This window comes from Anomalospiza imberbis, chromosome 3 (genome assembly GCF_031753505.1).
Source record: "Anomalospiza imberbis isolate Cuckoo-Finch-1a 21T00152 chromosome 3, ASM3175350v1, whole genome shotgun sequence".
NCBI classification, from domain to species: domain Eukaryota; kingdom Metazoa; phylum Chordata; class Aves; order Passeriformes; family Viduidae; genus Anomalospiza; species Anomalospiza imberbis.
The window spans coordinates 83778527-83805254 of NC_089683.1; the positions used below are offsets into that span (position 1 = coordinate 83778527).

The window sequence follows — 26728 nt, forward strand, 5'->3', positions numbered from 1 at the left end:
CTATCTAGTGCCTACTCCTCCCATTTGTGACTAACTATGGGAGACACTACATCTCTCTTCCAAACCTTTCCCCTTCACACACTCTTATCTCCCTTGTGTTCTAGGAAGTGAGAGCCAGGGGAAAAAAGAAACAAAAACAAGGACAAAACCAAAAAAAGGAAACAGAAACTAAAGAAAGAAGAGGTGGAATATAGGAAAGAGAGCAGGAAAAGGCACAAAGGTCCACAAAGAAAAGATGGTTAAACAGTAGGACTGACTACTGAAAATAACAGATGAGCAGAGTAAATAGGGGGAAGCCACATCACAACCTATCAACAGGGACTTTCAGAAAGACTCAATACTAGCATGTACCCCTTGAAGCCACCAAAGGAGTGTGGATAAGAGATGTGGATGGATAAGATGGATAAGAGATGTGGAAAAAGGACTGACTTTGATACCTGGCAAGCATTTTTCATTCTGTACTCAGCTTTGAAAACACAAGCCAAGAGCCTGCTGGATATGAACAAGCACAGTGGTGTGGAAACAACATCTGTATCCTGCAAAGCTGCTATGAGAGGTCTATTGGTTTGGGGAATCTGATTATATCTTCTCTCACATTTTTCTTACCCAAAATGAACACTGAACAGTGGTATTAGGAGATAGAAAGACATGAGATTTTCCTTCTAGATGTGTTTCAAGATCATATAAGGCTTTCCAACAAGATTATTTGAATTGCTCTTCTCAGTCACTGTAACTGTTCTGAACACAGCTAAAACTGGGACATGTGCTGGAAATATTCCCTTGTAGTACGAAAGCTAAACAATATCCTGCTTTCCCTCTTGCCCAGTTAAGTACTTGAATGGCATTAGGAGCAGTCTTTCAAAAAATTAATGTTAAGACAAAATCTCTCTGCAAGGCACCTTATGAATGGCCAGACACCTTGTAATACCGTCAGCTACCCTGTTTTGGGCAGGTTATCTTACGCTTTGGATGTGGCTGAGGCAGAGGGATTTCTCCCAAAAGGAGCCCTCACAATGCTGTGCTTTGTCTGGGTAGCTAGAAAGAACTTGATAATACACCAGTGTTTTGGCTACACAACACCAGTGCTGTGTTTTTCCCACAGCACCAGTGCTGTCTCTCCAACACTCTCCCCTCACCAATAGGTTGGGGGTGGGCAAGATCTTGGGAGGGGACGTCATATCCAGGACTGCTGATTCAAATTGACCAAAGGGATATGAAAGTATGACTGTGACGTTTGTCTTCCAGAACAACTGCTACATGTACCGAAGACCTGCCTCCCACAAAATGACTGGACATTGCTTGCTTTTGGGAAGTAGAGAATTAATTGTTTTCCTTTGCTTCTGCACATGGCCTTAGTTGTTGGTTATTAAACAGACTTTATCTTGACACATGTGGTTTTTTCAATCTTATTTTCTCTCCCCCTGTCCTGCTGAGGAGGGGAGAATGACAGAGCTGTTTGGTGGGCAACTGGCATGCAGCCAAGGTCAACCAACTACACTTTACTTACTTTAGATTATCACAGAAGAGAAATGATACCTTAAGACTGAAGTACAACTAATCTGCCACTGCTCATATTACTAATTTTCGCAACTAGCTGATTACAAATGACCTGTGCACTAGGGAAAACCAGCTCAAGAAAACCATGTATCATACTGAAGAGCAATATGCGAATGCAAAAAGACAGAATTAATCAAATTAATTCAGTAGTTAACAATCATTTGCTTAGCTCTCGTGGGCAAAGTGAAGAAGTCCCAGTTGTGGCACTGGAAACTGTTAGACTACCAAAGGGAGAAACCTTATCCCATGGCTACCAGTCATTTTCACTGTAATCACACCTGATCCATCAGTGCTGGTCACGCCTGTGCCAAGCTGTCCTGGCCACCCTTGTAGAAAATACTCTGATCCTCTGGCTGACAGAGCCAACAGCAGCCATGGCCAGGCAGACATCTCCACCTGCAGTGAGTAATGGCCAGGGGAAAACTCCCTTCCTTTGTGCTGGTGGAGGCTCTGCTTTTGTCGACTTAGCCAACACAGAGTACAAACATGAAACATGGAAAAAGCTCTTTGTTTCCACCCCCACCAATCATTCAGCTCTTCTGGGATCTTCCCTTGTAACAGAGGTGGAGAAGACCTTGTTCTAGCAGCATCTTCTGTGACAGATTGCTAGAGATGAAAAAAGAGATGGCTCAATGTACTATCAGCTGCAGTTGACTGATGGTGTGTCCCATTTCCAGGCAGCAGAGAGCACAGCTGAGGTAAGATCCTCCTGTCTTCACTCCCACATGCCCATGGCAAAGTCACTGCTTCACTTCCAGGTCCTGCACAGCAATCTTATTAAGCTTCAATGACTGCTTGTCCACCATTTGTTATTGATCAGCCAGCTCTCCTTCCACTGGCATGTAGCTGACACTCAGTCCCAAACCCCTCCTCCTCTGCAGCCTAGAAAGGCAGTGCCTCCTCTCCCCTCTCTTGCTTTCCCTGGCTTTGCATAATGATGGCTGTTCAAACCATCCACTAAGCACACCTCCCACTGGCACTGGCTTATTTCTGCATCCTTTTCCACCTCTTCCTAAGGGATGAATCCTGCCCAGCATCACGTAGGCCACTAGCACAACTGAATGCAATTGTCTTGAGAGCACAGATATAATCTGCCTATTCTCACTGCCTGAACAAAAGTTGAAATAAAAAAAAAAAGAGAGCATCAGTAGGGAGATAGGATAGTTAGAGCTTAAAAAAGGACCTTTTTCCACTACAGAGGATGTTTCTGCAGGTAGATGGAATTGTGTTGATTTGACACACATATGACAGCAGCCTGTGATCAAACATCAAACTGGCAGACAAGGTAGGCAAAAAAGAAGAGAGGACTAGAGAAACTTTCTGACAGATGTGACTTATAAGTCATCCTGTAACTGAAGGTCTGCTTTGAGATTCAGTGCTGGGCAAACACTGTGAAGCCAAGTGAGTGGAGTCCCCAGTCCTAACACCAGTTAGAGAGGACCAGCAGAGCCTGTATCAAGTGCAATGATGAACAGTAATGGGGTGTGGTTTGTCACACCCCATGAGTATTTCGGTCTGCACAGCATCTCACATGCAGCCAAGGCCACCGTGTGCTGCTTCAGGAAAAAACACTCTCCCTTCCTGGCTGCAGCCACCTGTGACTGTGATGCTCTAGGTAAAGGGACTCACACATCCCTGTTCCATGTGCCCTGTCTGTGTCCTACCCTGGACATCAAACTGTCCAATTAAGCACCCTGTCAGCTGGAGGATTTTTGGTGGATGTGGCACCACATTCCCTTATTCTGGGTGACACCAGGCCAGTGCATCACAGAGCACATTTTATCCAGAGCAGGATGGATACCTCCGTAGCTCACAAGCTGCAACTCTTCTTTAAGCTTTTCATTTTCTAGTAGGAAAACTAGCATAGCCCTGACAGCTTTTTAGTTAAGTCCTAAACCAGATATCACCTCCTCAACTCTTGCAGCATCCCCCAGCTGAAAACCTCACTGCAATACTACTGTGGGAATGCACAGGATGGGGCCAGTGGGCCACAGTGCACCAGAGAGCCTTGGGATGAGGGCTATGGACCCAAACTGGTCTGCAGCAGTTGCCTTGGCAATGGCAGCGTTGTGCTGTGGAGCCAGCAAAATGTCAGAGCCTTTGTAAAGCAAGTTCGGCCACCCTGAACTCTGCCTTGTGCAGAGCTGCCTCCTCACCAAGCCTTTGGTATCCCATCCTTCTCCCTCCTCGCTTCGAGGTGCAGCCCCCAGGCAACCCCCAAGGTGCCAGCTACTCGTTTTCCCGATCTTTGCCTGAAGCCATGGTTGCATGTGCAGAAGAAAAGGAATTTTGTTCAACTCCCAGGATATGTGCCTGGGCTGCTGCAAGAGCCACCACTGCTCAAGTACATCCCCTTTCTGCAGTCACAGCTTTTTCTAATCCGGGACCCAAAGGCATTCTCAAGCAAACATTCATGGAAAAGTGTGGGTAGGTGCACTGCTTGTTTATCCTCCCTTTCATGCAGTACCACCCCTGCTCAGTGCATAGAGGAAGAGACCTCCCTGCCCTTGGAGGGGTGGCCGGTTCCAGGAGTTGATGAAGCCAAAGACAGGCTGCAGTAGACAGACACTGCCGAAGTGGGCTTAGAGGAGAGAAAAAGAATAGCTCAGAGGCAGAAATGAGTTTGTGGGCCTCGGCATAAAACCTCTTCTGCTGTGTTGGGATGGCCATCAGTGGAGTTAACCTTCCACTCTAATCACAGTCATTAAATTCCTGCCAACGCCCCTGTCCTATGTCTGTCCCAACAGCTCTGTTATCTGTCACCTCCCCACATGGTATGCAGGCTCCCCACTGCTGCAGCTCTCATTAATGCTGCTCTGGCTGGCTGATGAGGCAAGTGGCAGCCGGCTCCCAAGCCAAGATGAGTTTTGTAGACAGCAGGGAATGTTTATCCAACATGGAGGGGATGAAAGTACAAACAAAAAGAGCCCATACAATCACTCAGGCATTGCACAGGACCAGTCTCATTAGACGGTCTCCCTGACAGGAATTAATCAGAAGTGACAACCTGGGAAGTTAATTTAGCAAATGGGTCTGGGGCCTGGCCCAGTGCAAGTTTCAGGGGTCTGTCTGGCATGTAGACTCAGCCTGCTCTGAGGAGGGGAAAGCCAGGAATATATAAAGCTGGCCTAGTTCTGGCCTGAGCCTGTGTATGAGAAGGTACAGAGGAGACAGCAGCCTCAGGTTGCCTTGAGGGGAACAATGAAGATTAAACTTTCCTACTGCACCAAAAGCTTCTCCTTCCTCTTTCTCTTGCAGCCTCAGGTCACAGATGGGTTCCAGCTCATTAAGTGCACAGTTATTCTGCCACTATCCCCCAAAACCATAACCACCAGCCCAGCTTAGATCTTTCTTCCGTGATGCAACCTGCTTGCAGTATTAGATGGCTTTTCATTTCTCTTTACTGTTAGAGCAGAGCCCTGGGATGGGTATAAAATACACAGACAGAAACAAGCAACTTAAAAGGCTTTTTATTTTTTAAGCAAAGATCTGGTTTGGGGAGGCTGCTTTGAATCCCCAAGCAAGGAAAATAATTTTCAGTTGGAATGCAGTACTTCAGAGCCTTTTCTACACTGCAAGAATACATGGAAGAAAAAAAAAGTTGACCAAACAAAGAGCCCAAAAGCCTTGTGGCATCTGCCCTCAACCACCACCCAAGGCTGTGACCTCGTTGAGGTCACTGGCTAAGGTGAAGTAAGGTGGTTGGCATTTGGATCAGTTGTCTTGCAGCAAGAAAGGAAAAACCTCCAAAGATGTCAGGACAGATGGCTGTGAGGCCCCCACTGTTCTTCATTGGGCACATTGTCCTCTCTGAATTGTCGCTCAGCAATGCCACTGCCTAAGCCCACCTGAATGATGCCCTCCAGGAAATTACAGGCTCTTTGCCAAGACATAGAGTAGAGGCTTCACAAGAAGCTTGCTCCAAGTTGGTATCATATGCACTTTCCTGGGTCAGTGGCTCCAAGCTGTCAAGTTGCTTATATGGTTTTAATCATAAGTTAATTCTTATTCTACTGGGACTGGTGCGTCTGTTGTGCTGCTCAGCCTACTCTGCAGCACTGGGAACAATCAGATCTGGCGGAAATGCATCTGCCCATCTTGCCAGGAGCCCCCACACATTGCTTAGGAAACCAAATTCCCCCAGACTGCTTGCAATTCCCCCAGTAATGCCCTAGGAAGCTTCTGAACAGGAAGAATTGGAGGAGGCATGGTGCCAGCCAATTAATAAGCAGCACTCTGACTCTCACCCAGCCCCATTTTCAGCAGCTGCAGCAAGCAAATTTAATTCAAGCATTCCCAGGTGCCTTGCAAAGCATCCTTCTACTTGGGGATCTTCACATTACATATGTCAAGAGCTCCTTGAGCAAACCAGGGAGTGTGAAATGAAAACCTGCAAACTAAATTGCAACCAGTGGGCATACCAGCTGGCTGCCTTTTGTATTCCAGTTTAGCAAGAGTTAATTCTCCTCTTTTCATCCCCTCTTCCCCCTGGCAGCCCCTCACCCACCCAAGACTGCAGGCTGCCACATTCATTCATCGTGAAGAGCCCCTGCCATGACCACTGAGGCTGCAGAGCTCCCAGGACTGGGGGAGAAAGTGGGCTGGCTGGTGGGGTAAGCTTTCCCCAGCTTGATGCTGGCAAGAGATCAGTTGTGTCTGGCCACGTGTAAGGCCCGTTTCACCTAAGGAGAATATTCCATTTCAATCCAAGCTCTCTAGCAAGACTTTTGTGCCACCACAGCTAGTGCCTGGAAAGCCAGCATATCCAGTGAGGAGTGTGCACAGGCAAACAGCAACTCCACACTCAAGGCAGACAAATCCCCTTTCTTAAGCGCTCTCCAGTCAGTAACACTTCTAGGCTTTTGAGCTTTTCAGTTACATTCACTAAGGCCACTATGTTTTGCAGTCCAACAATGGAACAGAAGGATGCACAGCTTAGTCCAGGGGCCCCAGAGAAGAAGGTGTGATAAAGCAGCAGAATCTGCAGGACATTGGAGAGGGCGATGGAGCAAGGGAAGGAGTGGAAGGTCAGAAGGTGTCACAAGGCTGCTTGGAGCCCAAGTGAGATGTCACAGTGAAAACACCGGGAAGGCAGCACATGAACAGAGGGAAGCAGCAGGCTGGATGTGAGAGGGGATGTGATCCTCTGGGACAAGGAAATGAAAACGGCTCCATAAGACCTCAATATGGCTAATGGAGGTGGAGACCTCACCACAAAATGCAAATGTTTTCATTGGAGAAAAGCCAGGAGGAGGCAATACCATGAAAACCTCTTCCAATGTGTCTTAGTTTCAGCCAGGGCAGGGCTCATTTTTTACAGCAGTATCACAACAAAGTGTTTCCTTCTTGTGCTTGACAGAAGTGAGAACAAAGCTTCTCCCTCTCCTCCTCTCTCTGCCTTTCCTTATTCAGTCCCAGGCCACCATGATGACACCTGTAGCCATTTCTAAGAGCTTTCCCACATGTATGACTGGGCTACAGCAGGGCCTCAGTATCATGCTCCTCTAAAACACAGCACTCAATAGTCACAGCTATGTCGTGATGCTGCAAAACAGTAACAGCAGTAACCAATGGGGTATGAACCAAACTGGATGTGTGTGTTTAAATTTGCATGGCACTCAACTCCCTCCAAGTCGTAACTTAAAGCAGAAAAATGATTTTCCCTCTTCTTGACCCCTTTTAGTAGGAGCTCAACGAAGGCTAGAACCAAGATTACTTTTAAACACTGTGCAAAAAGGAAAAAAACTCAACTTACTGGAGAAAGATAAAACTCACAGATTTGTTCATTGAGTTGCAGTGCTGATAATAGCAAAACTTGGCTCAGAGGGAAGATCTACTATGACAAACTGCCTTCATTATTAGAGGCTCCCCCGGGTCCTGTATTATTATTAAGTACTGACAATGTGCTCCATACGGTGTGAGTAACAAACAAAGGCTGTCCCACCCCAGAGAGCTCACAATCAAATGGAGACATAAAACTGGAGCCTACTGTGCAGAACTAGGGGAAAGAGACACTTGAATCTTCTTAATTATTTTGTTTTCTACCTACAGTAAACAAAATTTTCCTTGCAAAATGCATTTGCTTCTCAGCCACCACTGAATGGCACAAACAACCAATTTTATGTGTCCCTATTTTTCAAAAATGTTGAGTGCGGGTGCTTTGCTGGGTGTGGATGAAAGCACCTGGCAATCCTGCTAAGATAATGTGCTCTTTAAAAACATCAAGCTCCTTACTCTAACCTTCCCCAACCAGTGATGTTTTCAAATTTCACTCAGTTCTCCACCCCAGCCCCCAACCCCCAGTATGATTTTCCTTCAAACTCAGAAACCTTGAAGCCCACTTCACTTCCCCTGCACAGTTCATACAGTCCAAATAGCTTAGTTAGTGTGACAGGATGAAAGCCCTTCTGCAACACAAACAGCCATTGACTTTTTCCTGCAGTTCCTGCATGGAGAGCTCTTCAGCTTATTCCTTTTTTCTATATGAGTGAGGAGGATGGAATTCCACTTATTTGAATCTTTGGCCTACAAAATCTACACCACCAACTAATGACTATAACGCATTGTTCCCACTAAAACCCCATTCAAAACACTGAGCATGAACAGCCCAATGGGGGCCACAGGGCTTTGAAAGACCTTGACTGTACCCAACCCCAGAGGTAAAAGTGAACACTGAGTTGTACACTTGGTCTGTCTCTTCCATTCAGTGGGGAAAGTGCAAGACCATCAGGATCTGCCAATTTCATCACTTTCAGCTCTTAATCAGCAAGGAAACACTGATGTAATTGCCTCCTGAAAGGCCATATGCTGGGGCTCCAGGAGAGCAGACCTTACCTGCTGGATTTCCAGGCGGTACTTGAGGATGGGATCCACAGCATCAGGCTCCTTCTGGGTCCACTGCAAGACGTAAGAGTAATTCTTGGATTGCTTCTGGCTCAAGGCGGGGTTGGGAGTGTCATAATAAAACTCTGGGCTATAAGCTTTTGCTGGAGGGGAAAGAAAGAAAAAAGAGGGAGGAAAGTAAAAGAGTGGGATCAAGTGGAACAAAAATTGCAAAGAGACATGGTGAGAGTGGAAGAGCTCCACTTACCCAGCTTATCGACCTGCCTCTAACACAATGGACACCTTTACTTTGGACAAATGTGCCACTATTTTCTGTGAATCACTACTGCTTTCACAGCCTAAACTGTTGGGAGGATTAGCAGCCCTGCAACCCTAGTGGGACATGACCAGCAGCTGAGAAGGTGGGAACAAGTTCAGTTCTCCAGCTGGAACCAGCTCTAATCTTTTCTCTCTTGCTTTGTAGTTTAGATTGAAGTAACAGCTTTAAACTGGCATTTCTCTTGTTTCATCTGCTGCTTTACAGAGACTCCTGCTAACAAACCCTGAGGAAAGATCATTTGGCCAGTAGGTCATAGGAAAAGTGTTATTTATCACACAGAGACCATGGCATTAAAAAGGAGACCTTTCTCCTGCTGCATCTCCCCTGCCTTGGCAACACAGTGCTCCAGCCTCTTTGTAACACAACAGTCAACTCGGCAGCAAAGAGGACACTGACCTCAGCCTGGGTAAAAGCCATGGGAGCTTTGGCAGGGATGGAGATGTCTTTTTCAAACCCATGTCTCTCCTTAAAAACAACGTGCAGCAGGAGAAGGGAAACACAGAAGAAAAAACATACCAGAGAGAAAATGAGCAGTTCAGAGAAGAAAGGACTAACTGTCATTTCCCCAGAAGTTTCTGTCCTGAATCACGACCAAACAGAATTTGAAGGCTCATGCCATGCAGCCCAGCAGCTGGAGGACTAATGCACAGGGAGCACAGGCAACTCGAGGTCTTACCCACAACTAGTTTTGCCCTATTTGAAATTACGATCATTTCACCCACTGAACTTCAATTTTTGGCAAGTTCTGTCCGAAGCCAGGCAGGAGTTGAACCTGAATGAAAGGTCAAGTGTTTGGGTTCAGGTCCAGTCTGAACCAGCAGAGACCAGAAAGATGCCTGGGTAGCAAGGGATGCTGGAGAGCAGGAATAAACTCCATCTCCATGTCTGCTGCACCTTTCCACTTGAATCACTGGCCCTGCCATTCTGTGTGGTTATAATTAGGCTTGACAGGATTCAATGCTTATTTTTTATTAACTCAAATGTATAATATTGATATTTATTTCCAAGTCCTTTTTCTCTTATTATATTTATTTACTTGAATTTTTGCACAAGCAAGAAGTTCAGAACCACCTCAGAGACTAATTTCTGCTTATTCAACTTGTATTGACTATAGAAGTCAAGCTTTATAATGGATTTCGAAATAAAATCAGAACTGATGATAATCATAATCTTGCACGATATTAATTCATTATTAATTGACTCCAAGATAGAAGCTAGAAAAAACAAGCACTTTTTGATAGAAATGCTGCATATCAAAATACTTTCAGAACTTCCTTCTGGAAGGCTTCACTACTCCTGGAAAGTTTTGTCTTTTGCTTTCAGCTGATGGGAAGAGCTGAAGATTATCCCCGTCTCTCTTTCAGGCTCTTCTGTCCTTTTGGCTAGTGAGGGAGCAGATGATGAACAGTATGGGCTGCCCTGATAACTTCCTCAAGAGGAATGGGTTGGATGTTTCACTATCCTTCCAAAACATTTCGGAAAGCTAATCACTCATCCATAGAATAAAATAATCCAATGCTGGTCAGATACATGTACTGTATTTTCAGTGCACCTGAACACCCCACAGTAAAAAATGAGTCACTTTCTGTCGTATAAAATGGTTTATGGTATTTTTTTCCACAGAGAAGAAGCAGAAAAAAAAGAGACCATGCCACTTTCTCTGCTCAGATGGGAAGGCTGTGGCTGATGGAAATCAAAACTCCAGCAATCCTGAGTCCAGGTAGAGCAGTCTAGTCACTGAAATATTTTTCAGGTTGCTCTACAGGCTCAGAAGGTCTAATTAACTTGTAACTGTCCAGGACATAGGCAGAGATGTCTGGAGTTGAACAGCTACAATCAGATATCAATGTCTTGGAAAAGGAGAAGGGATGCAGGAAAAATAAAGGCTTTCTGCTTTCCTGATCAGTGTTCTCTAGGCATGAATCCTGCTTTCTGCTGAGGGGATCTTATCTCAGGCACAGCATGGCACACTGGGTGCCAATATGTATTTGTTGCTGCCACCAGCGAGAAATTCCTGGGAGCATTCCTAGGCTTGACAGGGATGCAGTTTTCTGTGATGGCTCATAGAGAGATATGGTTTGCTATCACTTAGTGATGTGAGAGTTACAAGCATATGAAAAGGGTAGAGAGGGCCAAAGCTTTCAAGCAAAATTTGCTGTGAGACAAATGCCAGGAAATCTCAAGGGGTGAGACAAGGTCCTGAAAAGGGACCCAAATAGTAGAAGTAGTTTGGGTTCCCCCATTTCTGTAAGCATCCCAGAGTTACAGCATACTTGAGCTTTCCCAGAACCTAGGAAAGGCCTGCTTCAAAATCAGGTCTCTCTGGATGTTACTCATTCTCATTTTTTTTCAATCCAGGCTTGAAAAGTGTTATAAATTGGCCCTGGACTCAAACCTGAGTATTTGGACTGAATTTATTGCATATTAAGGTAACTTCATGGGAGAGCTTTTCTTGAAAATTGTGCCCAAGTCAGTTCTGGGGTCATGGGAAAAGCAGATTTAATCATCAGCTGGAGAAGCCAGGTCAGATGTGCAGTTTTAGATGCTATAAGTCTGCCATCCCTCTGTGCAGTTGCAGGTGCTGCAGAGGGGGCCTGTTACAATGGATGATGGATTCAAAGAAAACTGTGAGCAGCAAATCCACTGTGTACTAGCAACCATTCCCAGCTCATGTTTTTTCTAGAAAGCACTGTGAGACACAGACAGACAGGAGTCATAGAGAAGGCACAGGAATACATAATGCAGTTTTTGTTTCTTTGTTCATTTGCTTTTAAAGAGGAATTCAGATGGTTTGGAGCCTGTTGGAGGGATGTACAGAGCTTTTCACTTCCTCTTGGTCAATACTTATTGATGATACAGGTTGTCCAGCTTGAAAGCTGATTGTGGCCTTGAGTTTAAGTCCTGTAAGTGGTCAAACACTGCTAAAATCTAACAGGGGCTAGCACTTAGCCAGCTCCAGGTCCATTTACCTGAATGATGGAGACAGATCTCCCTGCTGGCTTATGGAAAATTATTCCTCCTGAACAGAATGCTGGGCACAGAGGAAACAATAGAGGCACTGTAGTGGCATCAGTTTATGAGAAGCAAGCTTCCCATGACCCAATCCAACAGCTTGCTCTGATGTGCATTCTGTGACTTACCAGACACTTGGAAGAGGCAGGTGGAGACCCCCACGTCATTGGAAATGCTACACTCATAGCTCCCACTGGTCTCCCGGCTGATGCTGTCCACCTTGAGCTCCGAGTAGTCCTGCTGCTCTGCCAGGGGCTGCGCCAGGAGGCTCCCATTGAAGCGCCAGACGGAGGTGGCCACCTTCATGGGACTGCCCTTGAGCATGGTGCAGCGCAGGGTGACGCTGTGCCCCATGCCCTGCCGTACATCCTGGAAGGCTGGCTCCACCACGGGGGGGACTGGAGACCCAACAGAGCAACAGACAGGGATGCCATCAGGGAGCAGCTGCTTCACACAGCATGGTCACCCCGACCACCTTTGACAAGACAGGTACCTATCATTTCCAAGGGGTTGAAGCCAGGATCCATCACACCAAAAGCAACAGTCGTCTGACATTCCCTTCTGTCTGTGCTGGGGACACATTCTACCTCTCTCCCACTTATGAGGTAGGGATAACCTTTAGCAAGCACTCATCCCACACTGAGTACTGCTTGGAGGAGCTACCAAGCTCTGCTCTCTCATGTGAGACGTGCACCACCAGCAGCTGTACCACAGCTTGGATTCAATCCTCAGATCTAATCAGAATGACTAGTCCTATTATACAGCATAAAATGCACTCCCTGAGCAGGCAGGTAAGTTCCCAAGCAGTCATTTCTTCTTGTCAATGTTTGGCAGGGTTATCAAGAAGACCATGTTTAGATGGAGGGATCTGCACTGGCTCTCCCCACAGACCTGAAAGGGTTTTGGAGGGCCCCTCCCAAATACATCAATACAACACATCACAGAATGACTACAGGGACTCTGGGTCCTATTTTTATCTCTGGCAACAATTCCCTGATGTTGGGAGGTGAGTCACATCTATCCATGTCAGCTTCTTTGCCAGTAGTGTGAGAATGGGAATGGTGATGTGTGCTCACCTCCTTAGCAAAGGGAGACTACTATGTCTTTTGCAGTTCTTTAGCACTTGTAAAAATTTATGGGAACCTCGTGATTTGGGCATGGTTGAGGCACAGCAAGAAGAAAGTTGGATTGGTACTGTTTGGGTTATTCCTTATTTAATGCAATGAAAGAGGACTTAAATCCCCACTGTCTCTGATAGACACGTTTCACTTGCAATAAATTCTTAATTAAAACATTACAGCGTGGGGATAAACAGAAGCTCTCCATCTAAATGAGAAAAGCTTCCTGAACACAAAACAGCTGTTAGCCTGAATGTAAGAGGGAGAACTGATTTATAGCAGTTTCAGCACAATCACAACTGACCTTCTCCAGGTTCAAAGCAAGTGCTTTTCCACAGTTTCTATGCCCTACAGATCGACAGAGCATCTGACTCCTCTGAAAGTCCATAGACTTTCCAAGCACAGCCAGGCCCAAAAACCTGTAACACCCAGCACCTGCAGCACCACAGACACAGGTCCACCAACAACCACGGGTCACTCTGCACCCCTGCTGCCCTGAATAGAGCTATGCTGGGAAGGGCTTTGGCACACCAGTCTCCTCCCATAGCCTGACTCCAGCAAGACCCAACAGCTGTGACACTAGTGACATCTCTATCTTCACCACATCTGAAGGTGCTGCATGCACTGTCCCACCTGTGGGCATGCAGTGTCCCATCTCCAGGGGGCACAAATGAATCTGTGGGTATCCCATGTAAAATCATCCCCATCATCCCCTCCACCTGGCAGCCTTTGTTTGATGTGGCTGATTGTTTTCAAGGTACCTTGTTCTCTAAGTCTTTGGGCCCTTTGCTGCGCTTAGGTGGATTAAAAGCAGCCCTTGCCTGAGCGGAGGCTGCCGTGCTGAGTGGCACGGTCAGCTCATTATGGATGGCTTTCCTGGGGATGCGTCTCTGCAAGTGCTTCGAGTGCTGACTTGCCTTCGGCTCACACGTCTCCCACCTCACAGTGAGAATAATGTGAGAAGTTGTTTGATTAGACCTAGTGCCATGCATGTATCATCTCCATCCCTAGCTGCTATCCCATTTCTTCAGTCACATCTGATCCTTAATTGAAGCCAGTGGGGTCTCACATTATAATCTAGGCCAGCTGGTGATATAGAGAAAAGAAAGAGGAAAAGGGGAGAGAAGAGAAAAAAAAAAAGGCTCAAAAAATGGCACAGCCACTTCAGATGTACTCAGAGCAGTCTGTCACCAGAGGAGGAGAGAGAGGGGTCAGAAAGCAGCTTCCCTCACTGGATCTAACTGTGCCAGGTATGGGGCTGGGACAGAGGAAAAGGTCTGAAACTGGACAAAGTGCCACCAGCAAGGACATGTGCTGCAAGGAAAGTGCCCTCCTGGGCCTCACTGTGGGAGTGTCTGGGGCTGGTAAAGGGTCACAGAAGAACAGGGCTGGGTTGTTCCAGAGGCTTCCTTAGGTCACTGGAACAGCAGGGCAGCCAAGGATGCAGAAGATGTTTATTCTTCAGCTGAAAAATGGAATTTACTTGATTTGCACTGGGACAGGCTCCAGGGCTATGTTACTATTTTACAAAAGGAATGTCTGAAAGTGTCTATCAATTAAAAATTGATTATGTTTTCTCCTCTTGTCTCTGGCACTAGAAAACACCCAATGAGTATTAACTCTGCAGGTAGTCCTGGAGCTCCTGGGTTTTCTGGAGAGAGAGCTGAAGCAGGTTATCTCACCACTAAAAAGTATAGAGAACTGCACCAAGGTCAGTTATTCCCCAAGGTTCCCAATGGATATGAAAACAAAGGAAGGTCAACAGCAATTACAAAGCCAGACATCAGCTCTGGCCTCCAATGCCTGCTGGGGAGTTCACACTTGTTCAAGGAAATTACACACAAAAGGCAGACTCAATACAAAGGCAGGGATTCAGTCCTTAAAACCTCACTGCTAACAACACAGCCTTTTCTGTTTCTGTTCTTTTTCTCTGGCTTAAAGGCAAAAGAAAGCTTGTTTAAATGAGCTGGTGCTGCTGCTCCCCAGAACTAGGAACTGAACAGCTCCAGTACACCTGACATGGGGGCTGTCTTGGAGGAGAGACCTGTGATATGAGCCCTGCACAGACACCTTTAGGGAGCTGCAAAAAGGATAATGATTTTCAAGGTGCTTTTTATACTCAGAGGGGAGCAGCATTTCTGCTGGCTATAAGGAGGTTGTATTTGGCTATTCTGGCTTGCTAAGCTGCTATGATGCTCTTTAAGTTTTTAGCCCAGTTCCAAAGGTGAGTTCTTATCCAGAGGCTCCTCAAATGCCTTCCTGTATCTCCCTTGAAATCCAGCACCTGTACTAGAAGTGCTCTTTTAAGCAGCCTCCACATTGCAGGCAGCAACTTGCTAGGCTTCCAGAAGGTAAAAAAACCTCTGTGCACATAGAGAGCTTCAGGATCCCCTGGCAAGAAACACAGCAAACAAATACAGACAATTACTGTTCTCTCTCAGCATACAGCTTAACTCTAGAAGAGCTTGCTGGCAACAGCTGTGATGAAAGGGATAAAGAGGCAGTGTCGAAGCGAGGGCCCTCCACCAACCTTGTTAAGATGCCGCTGCTGTGAAACACAAGGCAGGGCGGTCTGCCTTTGCAGCAGAATTAGCTAGTTAGGAGCAATTCCAATGAACCAAACACAGGCAAACAGGCTTTAGGGTGTGCCAGGCACCCTAAAGCAAAGCTGGGCTGCAGGCAGCTCCTTGCTGTGAGCCAGAGCAGATGCTCTGCACCAAAGGACTGGTAAGCTAACGCTCACAGTGATGAGGGGCAGCGGTGAGGAAAGTACAACAGTGAAATGTCAAGCACCAAGGAGTGTTGCTTTGTGTCCCAATAACCTCTTATTTTCTTAGTTTTACTGGAAATAACCAGAACAGAAATGCTTATCATCCTAGTTGAGTGAGAAGTGCCTTCTCACAGTTTAGAATTATGGTCTGCTTGGTTTAAGTCTGTTTCAGTTTTAGCCTTGCAAAAGGGAAAAACTAAACTAGAGCTTTTCCTTACAAGAGCTGAAGAGCTCAGTGGAGAGACCACAGTCTCTCCTTTCACTGTCACTGTGCTGTCCTGCTTGGGCATAGCTCAGCAAGGGTTACTTGGCCCTTGCAATGCTGTCAGATTGCTGCAGGTTCCTATCAAATTCAGATGCCTCGAGAAGGCAAAGATGTTTCTTTCACCAGTGATGAAGTCAGAGCATCCCAGGATAGCAGAGATGCACTTTGAAGCTTTTTACTCATGGGGTAAATGCAGAACAATTTCCCTTAAATTAGAAACTGGCAATGTTGTCATGAGGCTGCTCAATCCAGTATGGATGAAAGGCAAAGAAAGGGGCCTGTTGAAGTGGATTCATGCACAGAAATCAGTGACAAGCTTAAAGACAAGCCAGGATCTGAAAAACAGGGGAGCATTGAGTAAACAGACCTCACACAAATTGTTCAGGCAATAACTGAGAAGGCTGAACATCCTAGACATCACAGGACAACACTACTATGCAAAACACATGCCAACTCTGCTTCCCCACTGCAGTTTGGTAACAGTGAATAGCATAACCTGATAAAATCTCAAATGCTGGCTTGTTTTGGAAAGGTTGTCAGAGCTAGGGAGCTCTCTCATAATCTGCTTTCTTACTCACAAGCAGCCTTGTCCCCCATGTAGCCATGTACAGCTGACAACCGCCATCTCTGTGGGTGGTGAGCTGCCAGCATTGTACTGGTGTGTGCAGCTGCCATGGGCTGCTACATTCTTATTTTGCTACAGGAATTTATTTCCCACAACACTTCCTCTGCTGCAAAGAGCACCACAGCACAGCAATGTTATGGGGAAAAGGAGAGGCACAAAGAGAAAGATGCCCTAATCAAGGCTACACAAACAGAGATCTGACAAAAGCAGCGCAGGAGTCCTTCCTCCTCACCTTCACTATACTTTCCATATTGTGACCCGTATCCTGGTCCTTCCACTCTCAGCCAGTCTTCCTTTTCTGTGAGAAACACCTCTCCTCTATCCTCCAGAACCAGTCTTTACATTTTTATTTAAATCTAGACAGTGCGGTACGTAACACAAGTGATGAAAATAGCAAGCTGTGCTAGATTAGAAAGCTGCTTAACTTCAGCAGCTCTCATCCCACCCTACCGACTGACTATCTCAGAGCTTAGCCATGCATCACAGCACCAGCAGAACTCCTGACTTTCATCTTCACCATGTCCCTTGGTGAGACCCAAGTGACCAACCATTTGTAGGATTAACATTGCAAACAACCCACAGATAACCTGGCATGAAAGACTGCACATAGTGGTTAGTTACAATTCTTAGCTGTGTCTCGTTACCAGAAGAAGCTAATGACAACAGGAAATAATTTCTTTCTCTAGAAAGAAAATCAGCACAGACAGCTATGTGGACCTTATGAGACCTATATGTTTCTATCCAGGATCCACTTAATTTCTTACAGGTATCCTTTTGCAGACTGCTGGATGCAGTCTTCCCTAATCTTCTCTAGACAACCAAAGAAACCTCAGTAAAGGACGCCTCCCTTTTCCAACCCCCAGCCCCATAACCTGGGGTAATAAAGATATCACAGACAGCAAAGATACTGCAACCCTCTTCTCACAGCAGGAAGAAAACTCCATGGTTTCAGCTCCAGGAGAGACCAGAACTCTCTACCTGAACAAGAGGGGAAGCTCTTTTATTGCCACAAGGCTGGAAAATCACAGCTGAGCAATTCTGTTCCTTGCAACTGCACCTACAACCCACACCCCAGGAACACACATTCGGCATCAACAGTTTTCCATCTGGAGACAAATATCCAACCCATATTTACAAGCCCAATCTCATATGCTTGCTTAATATATAATTGAGTAGTTAGAAGAAGGGAGATCCAGGAAGGCTTGCTCACCCTGTTTCAGCTGAAAGCCAAATCTCATTCTTTTATCTTACATGACTTTTGCCTTTGCACTTAAGTCACTCCATGTATGAAGAGATAAAACATGGTTTTTGCACAGTGCTTGAAAGCCAAGTTGCAAATATTGTTATTTCAAAGAAAACAAATTTGAGTAAATTTTCTACTAGACAAGTGAGTGCAGGGTCTGGAGAGGCAGGGCTCAGAGAATGCTTAGTTCTATGCTAGTTGACTGCTTTTAAAAGAAGAGCAAATGAAATGTATTCACTACCAGCTTTTCTGCTTTCCTCTTCCCTGAACTTTCCAAGCCAATTAGCTCAAACAGTCTTCACCTATTAATAAAGAGGGGTTTACTAAGGGATTTCCTCTTCTGTATGATGAACTGTGCTGATTAATACATGAGACCCCTTGCTCGCTTTACAGAGTGCTTTGGAGAAAGTCCATCCTGGGTGGGAATTTCCAGACCTTTAGTCTCACAGATATGCTTCCTCAAAAAAATATCTGTCCCAGACATGCTGGAATGCCACTCAGACTCACTGCCCAATTAATTCACACTAACAAGACACTACAAAGACATGTATTCTTCTGTCCTGTAAAGCCACCTCATTCCCATGCCTCACTTACCTTCTAGCATCTCATTTTAAAACAGTACACTCCCCTAACTGAAAAAGATCAGTAGAAAAAGATGCTGCATGTACAGAAAACACATACACATTTATATGTGAAACGCATGCTGTTAAACCTTCCCCCACCGATACACCACCCAATCAGCCAAGCTGTTCACTGGAGAAATATAGAGGATGAGAATGGACATTTCAAAACTAATACCTTCAAGTACTGCCAGACCAACAGCAAAACCCCAAACTCATTTTTTTTTTTTTCCCACAGACTAACATGAAAATATTTTCTCTAGCTCACAACCAAGTTTGCTAATTATAACATGGTGAAGCAGCACGACAGCCAGGGAGGATCTGCACAGCCTTCATTCTCCTGCCCACGCACATACCCACAAGAGGGGAGCCCACCCATGTGTAGCAGTGTCAGACCACCAACGCTTTGCTCAGGTTCTGCCTGTCTTCTACAAGACAACAAGGTATTACCTCATACCCATTCATCTGTTATTACAGGCCTCTGTTTAACAAATTGGGCTGGCAGTGACAGGCTATATAAACAGCATATAAATAGTTTAGATGCAAACATTCACTAACAGTCAACCAATGATATTCTTTCCCTAAAAGCATCCTATATGCATTAACCTTTGGCAGAGAAACAGTTATCTTACTATTCAATAATTCATAGGTGAGCTACTCAGCTGGGCAGCTCTGGAAATAAAGCAACTCATTGCCAGTGCAAACTAAGGAGAAGGAAAAAAAAAAACCAAAATCAACCCCACAAGAAAGAATAAATGAGGCTTTTCCAAAGCAAAGAATCCACATCTTTCCTTTTACTTCAGAGTTTATCAGTAATTTTTCTTACCATCTAGCCTAATTCCCTTGCTGCAGTTTAAGCCTACTGCAAGTCCTCCCCATAGGTGTTTTCATGTCCTAGTAATCAACTCTGTACTATCCCCAGGGTGTAAAGAAAGCAAATAGAGGGAAAACAGCTAATCTATGAAGTTCATCATCCTAGTATAGGCCCTCAACATTCCTGAGAAAGATTTGGAGCAACTGAGAAAGGATTGATAACCTCCCCTCCCCAAGTTTGACAGCAAACCTGGTGCTAGCTGAAGCAGGACTTTAAAGCCCAAATTTATCACATTTTTCATAATTGAAACACTCATCTTAGGAATGCCACCTCCCTCCAAGGCTATTAAATGAGAGGGACATCTCCAGAGGATGATTCAGATGGCAGGAATTCCTAGCTGGCATAAGAGCCTCTGTCCTGTACCTGCCCTGGGAGCTTAAGCAGCCCTCCCAGCTCTGCTAGGTGGGATGAATGCAGAGTGGAGCGAATGCATTGAAGTGGCCAGTGCCCCATTTCCCTATGAACCTCTCATGAACTTCCAGTGCACCTTGTTTGATGAGCTGATCAGTAAGCTGAGTCTAACACACAAACCTGGGCAGCGTATCCTGCTCTTGGACAGGAGACACCTCCTGTGCTCCAACTGCTGTGTGCCACAACAGAGCTCACCTGGGCAGGAAAACAGGCACCAGCCTGCAAATCCCCCATAGGAAACACACTGAGAAATCTTTAGACTCCAGGAAATGTCCAATTAGTGCCACCACCAGGGCTCATGTCCAGAGAATGCAGCTGCCTCCTACAAGGAATGGTGTGAATTCTCCCTTGACTCCTGGAGGTGAGAGCAGCCCCAACCAGAGGAGCAACAGAGATGACTGCTGATTCCAAGTATCAATCCAATAGATCCTGTTCCATTGCCAGCTGCCATAACAATTCATTTACTTCCATATATTTACACTCCTTTAATAAAAGAACTGAAATTTAAAAGCTGGGAGGCTGCAGGAAAAAAGTACCTCTGAGAACTGCAATCCTGTCAAAATAGAGAAGAGCCCCTGCTTTAGAAATGCAGTTATTGTCAGGGCTGCAGGGGATCAGAGGCTTCTGCTCACAGCTGGACCACAACATTACCTCACCTTCAGTTTTCAGTTTGAAAACTAAATTGGGACCACAAGACAATCCCTCCACAGCTGCTTTCCAAACAGGCAGGCAAAGTGAGATGCAGCACAGCCAGAATCAGAAACATTGATTAAAAAATCAGACCTGCTGTAATGTTGGTGAGGTGGGATCAGAGCTGGAAAGGGGAGAGATCCAAGTCAGAAAGAGCCCGGTAGGGGAAGGAAGGCCATCCAAAGCAATTAATATAACCAAATACGAACCAGCACTCCTTAATACGTTCACTTTGAAATCTTTGTTCACAGTAATAAACTAAAGGGATGCATGGGGTAAAGCTTTACCAGGAAGAGTTAATACAGTGGTTCACCATTCATCTACAGAGTAGAAGAGGACAAGCTTCCCCACACAAAACAGGCTGTTCCTCACTTTCTCCTTCAGGCCTAGCTGGGAATTTGGACCAAGGATGAAGAATTCTGCGTAGAGCAATGCTCAGTTCTCTATCACTTCTCTATCTGCTACTTTAGAGTTCTGCTGCCAGTTGTTTAATATCCTGCTCTACTAACTGCCATCATTGCCCCATTTTTCCATCCTTCACCCTTGATTGGTCTTGATTCATCTGAGGAAGATGATGACAATGAAAACGTACCTGCTCAGAAAGAGGCTGAAAGGATGCTCAAACTAAAATATTTATGGCAAATGCTCAGGCTCATAGAAGAAACAGCTGAGGTCAACAGATATCAAAGCAATTTTTCCCATAAGAATTAATGTAACAAGGGGGGCAGTGCATACAGGAACTCAAGTAATGCATGCAATTTAAAAACACGGGATCAGTATATATAGCATAGAAAAAGGAGAGGCAAGAACATTTTTTACTGTAAGCATTTTTACTGTCATTCTTTGGATGGTTACCGCTTCATCATTGTCATCATCATTTTCAGATGAATCAAGGCAGATCAAATCAATCATGGGAAAAGGATGGAAAAGTGAGGATGGGTTCAGGAGGTCTTCAGATGAAATGGCTGAGGTCTTTCAGAACAGTGACTAGCTTCAAAAAGCCAGCTGCCAAACAGCACAGTCTCTGCCATCTGTGCATCCTGTTTTTCCCCTCCATCCTTCACACCATTACCTGCACGCATTTAAAAGGTGTGACATCCTTTGCCCAACTCCTCCTCTATTAATAAATTACAAAAAAAAATACTTTAGCTGTCCTATTAGTACTGTCATAGATTTTCATGAATGTACCTTCAACAGATTGCTGGTTACAGAGAATCATCTCCTTGCACTTTATTCCAAAAGATGCTGCCTGCCTTTGGAGACAGCAGAGGATCTGGCAGTCCCATTTCTTCAGGAATGGGTGATATCATCCACCTCAGAGAATGATATGGACTCAAGCTATAGAGGACTTAGTCCTGCATTGGAAACCCCCCGTCTTCTCTCGACGCTGGCTCCATGTTTCCCAAGGCACACCAGCCCTTCTGCTGAAGCAGGTGCAGCCCTGTAACCCCGGTCTTTCCCTGCATGAGGGAGACCACTTTCACTTCTGACACTCACAGGTGCTGTAGGCTCCCAGAAATCACTTTTCAGGGCTCAGGGTCTCTTCTGCAGCAGAAGGCACAGAAAGGAGGCCAGTGAGAGAACTGGCAACCATTCAAGGACAGCAGCCTGCTCCTCAACCTCCCCATCTGGCTATCAGCTCTGTCCCATCTCCTCTGGACTTGGATCAGGAGAGGGAAGTTTATTAACAGTCTCATTCACAGGATAAATCTGATCTGATGTTTGATTTTCCATGACTGACCTCAAACTGAGCCAGTACAGCAGGAACTCTTTGGATGAGCAGCATCCCTGCAATGTGGTCACTTGCCTGTCTCCTACAGACACTACTTTGCATTGGCCAAGGAGAGCTTCAGCTGCAGCCAAGGTGATAGGCAGGACAAGTGGGAAGGATGCACTATTTCTTCTTCCAATTCTTGGATTTTGGTCCAACACGTAAACATCTGAAGTTGGTTCCGTAACTTTTCATTATTCTCATTCTCAACTCTCCTGGGACACAAAAATTAAGGCTGTAACTGCCTCATTCTGACCCACTGCATCAAGATCAGAAAGTGGATCCTGGCCTGAGTCAATCCATCAGCAATTATCATTCTGGGGGATTGCACCAGCACACACTGCAACACAGCATCCTTCTCCTTCTGCCCTCTCCGTAATAAATAATAATGTCTCCCAGAATCAGCTATCCCAAGTAAAAAGGACATTTTAAACCAGTTTCAGCAACATTTGCTGAGACATCCCACTATAGTGGGCAGGAAGTAAATATAATTCTGCATACAGTTTTGGAAAGAACCTGCGTGGACTTAAATCTGGAAATATTTGTGGCTAAATCTGTGATACAAGCCAGAGAAGTAGGAAAGACAGCCCATCTCTGTGTGTAAGACTCTAGCTGAGGCTACGTACCCTGATCTGAATTCATCAGTGCAAAAATGGCAGACTAACAATGGATCATAAAAATCTTACAAATGACACAGAAAGTAATAAAATATCTACTTTTTGTAGAAAAGGGATCTTTTCTGTAGAAAAGGGAAAACTTTGTCCAGCCGGGCCTTTGAGGGCAAGTTTGTGATAGCACCTTTTGAACACCAGAGGAGATAAAATTATTCTGTACCCTCCATGCAAGCACTGTCTATGGAGGTACAAATCAAATCATTGGGTCAACCTAAGCAGATGAAATCTCAGAACAAACAGCAATAAACCTTTTTATTCCTCACTGATTCCACTAAAAAACTCATGGAAGATGAATGTGGGATGCAACATTCCAAGTTAAAAATGAATGATGATTAATATAGTTTTATGGGTCCTTGGCAGACAAACCGGGTAGTGATTGAGAAAGCTGCAAGAAAAGTAACTATCTTGTCATAACATCCTCAGGCTTTGGAAAGAACCTGGCTTGCTTCTACACGACAGACTAATTGAAGATGTAATACTACTCAAATGCAGCCCACATTAAGCAGATTAGAAACACATTAACTGAAAGAGTTCAAAAAGAAATTTTAAATGGCTGCATGCACCATTGGGATCTCTCTAGTGAGAGGGAACGCCTATTTGAGGAAGACATCTCCAGAAAGAACCCACATGAACCTCTTAAACTGATGCTATTTCACATCTCCATCAAGGTCAGAGATCCAGAGAACAGCTTGGCAAAGCTAATGTATATCAATTATAAAGCACCCCGTTCAGGCTGTGTAGCCAACATCACACATAACCACCTTTAGTGTGTGAATGACCTCACATCTGTGTGCAGCTAGGTGTACACTTTGGCACATCTGTGGCATGTGGCTTGGGCTGTGCTTCCTTCCCTCCCACACAAAGGCAGTGATAACTGACAATCACCATCCCTAAGCGCCGATGTCAATATAAGAACCAACATTTCTAGAAGATACGAAACACGTAGCAATAAATGACATACTAAAGAAGTACCTCTTGCAGGACAATTCCAATGATGGAATAGTCTTTTGGGAACTTCATTCATTTTGTCCTAGATATTCACAGAACTATAGAAAATTTGGGGTGGTAGGGACCTTTAAAGGTCATAAGGTAAAGGTTCTTGAAAGAGAACTGTTGAGGAAAGAATGCATCACTCTTGCAAGGAAAGAGACAATGACTCCAAGAGGAGCCTGAGTTAATGTAACCGATTAACATCAGCTTTTAGCTTAATTCTGTAGTCCAAAGATGTACAAATGCTTGGATGATTAAGCCAAAGCTTACTAAACATATTGCGAGATGGGCATCACATCTGTGCTGGTGTGATCATTTTTAAAAGCCTGTTAATACATGTGGCCATGCTGACAGAATGATGTTGAGAAAAAATGAGAAGAGGGCTATAAAAATAAATATAGGGCTGGAAAACATGCCTTGTGGTGAATGGCTAAGCGACTCTTTCTGGATTGCATACTGAAAAGGCTAAGAGATTACTTGTTCAGTGTCTGAGACTACATGAGGAAGAGACTGCTGATAACAAATAGCTTGTTATGTGAGAAAACAAAGGCATAAAAAGAGCTTGTAGCTGGAAACTCAAATGAGACAGGCTTAGATTAAGTGATGACAACAGAACCATGAGAGTAAAAAACCACTGGAACAACTTACTGAGCAACACACTGAATTCTCTGTCACTTCAGGGTTTGAGGAGATGCTGCACTGAAAATGTACAAATATCCAAGTTTAGATGTACAAAGGAAAACTGTCCTCGTTTCTCAGCTCCATCAGTGATAGGGATTATCCCTGGCATATAAATAAGACAAACAGCACAAAATGGTTAGAAAGAGATTCAAAGAGCTCTTGTTTAGTCACAGTGATTGGGAAGCTGGAGTCACAGCATTTTGGATAAGCAGATTGGAGCACATAAGCTTCCCTAAAGAGTTTTTATTTTAAAAAAACCCCCAAAATCCCAACACAAACCCCAAATCTTTCCTCCTTTCTTTAAAATAGTTTCATTTGCATTGTTTCATTTATACATGTAAGTTGGTTCCTAGAAAGTGAATCAGTATGAAAACTTATCCACGTCCATGCATAAGTTTGGACTTTGGCAGAGCTTCATTACAAGCAGCCAAAGGGGAAAAGAAATATTTCTAAATTGCAAAACCCTATTTTGAGTTGCTCTGTTTTCCTCTGATCGAGCCTACCGCTGCCATTTTCTTATCCCTTTAGATCTACTATAGTCTCTCCAGCAACCCACCTTAGATGGAGGGCTGCTCACTTTCCCTCAAGCCCCATTTCTCCGTTTTACAGCATACCAGAATGTTGGCTGAAGGGCCTGTAGTATGCATAAATGACGAACTGCTCAGAAAATCCCAGCAGACTTAGTGCTATTAAGCTCATTTATATTGCATTCAGTTATTAGATACTGTATTCTAGCTTGTGATTAGGACAGTGCAGTATCTCCTTGCAATCAGCACTTTGTAAGGAAAACCCCTCTTCAGTGCAAATGCTACTGTCATTCTTTTTTCTCTTGACCTCAATCACAGCCACTGCTGGGAGCCTCTGTTAGTTTTGGCACTCCCAACAATTTCTCCTGTGAAATGCCTGGCCGAATTTGCCCCAGAGTTGTAGCATATTTGCATGAGATTTGCAGCACTGGTTTCATCATCTGTGAGAGCAGGTCACAAGAGATCAAGAATCTTATTTTTCCTTCCACCTCTTTCCAATCTGGGCTACCTGTAGAACTTGAAATCTCAGTCACAATCCCAAATTGCCATTTTGGTCTAGCAGTAGGTTTAGGGTTCAGAGAACTGTGAAGGCTACAGCTGCAGGGATACTGGGACTGGAAAAGGCATGCCAACTAGAGCACAACACTGCACCAACATTGATCTTTTCACATCTTTCTTAATCTGTGCCACCCATGGTACTGGGGACCTCAGGCTCTGTCCAAAGCTGCAATTAGTGGTAGGGTTCAGAGAAAAAAAAATGCCTACAGGTCCAGAGATACTGGGGCTGGAAAGCCTGCATTTCCAGGAGTCAAAAAAATCCAGTCACAAGCGCTCTTCCCCAGTGCTCAGTGTCGAAGACAGCTCTGTTTAATCTTTATTAATTATCTGGATGAGAGGACTGGGGACACCCTCAGCCAGTTTGCAGACCCACCAATCTGGGTTGGAGAATCAATCTGCTGGAGCAGAGGAAAGCCCTGCAGAGGGATCTGGACAGGCTGGATCAATGGGCTGAGACCAACTGTAGGAGGGTCAACAACGTGAAGTTCCGGGTCCTGTCCTTGGGTCACAACAACCCCTTGCAGCACTACAGGCTGGGGCAGAGTGGCTGGAAAGCTGCCCAGCAGAAAAGGACCTGGGAGTGCTGATTGACAGGAACTGAACATCAGCCAGTGTCTGCCCAGGGGGCCAAGAAGGCCGATGACATCCTAGCCTGTACCAGCAGTGGTGCGGCCAGCAGGACCAGGACAGGGATTATCCCCATTACTCGGCACAGGTGAGGCCTCACCTTGAATCCAGTGCTCAGTTCTGGGCTTCTCACTGCAAGAAGGACATTGAGGTACTGGAGCGTGTCCAAAAAGGGCAACAGAGCTGGTGAAGGGTCCAGGACACAAGTCCTACAAGGAGTGACTGAGGGAGCTGGGGTTGTCCAATCTGGAGAAAAGAAGGCTCAGGGGAGATCCTATTGCCCTACAATTATCTGAAAGGAGGCTGTGGCAAGATTAGGGGCCAGTCTCTTCTCCAGGCATATAGTGATAGGACAAGATGAAACAGCTTCAAGTTGTGTCAGGGGAGGTTTGGGTTGCATATTAGGAAAAATTACTTCACCTAAAGGGTGGTCAACATTGGAATAGGCTACCCAAAGAAGTGGTGGATTCACCATCCCTGAAAGTGTTCCAAAATAAGTGGATGTGGCACTTTGTGATAAGGTTTAGTGGCCATGGTGGTATTAGGCCAGAGG

General features: G+C 45.2%; 1 protein-coding gene across 3 annotated transcripts in view; it reads right to left on the reverse strand.

The window, feature by feature from the left end:
- MDGA1 (MAM domain containing glycosylphosphatidylinositol anchor 1) overlaps positions 1-26728 on the reverse strand; it is a 148443-nt gene that overhangs the window by 44289 nt on the left and 77426 nt on the right. For all 3 annotated transcript variants that reach the window (XM_068185475.1, XM_068185476.1, XM_068185478.1), the window contains 2 exons: positions 11860-12129; positions 8392-8543 (listed from right to left, as the gene is read on the reverse strand). In XM_068185475.1, coding sequence (XP_068041576.1) covers positions 8392-8543; positions 11860-12129 — 422 coding nt within the window. The remainder of the gene's footprint in view (positions 1-8391; positions 8544-11859; positions 12130-26728) is intronic.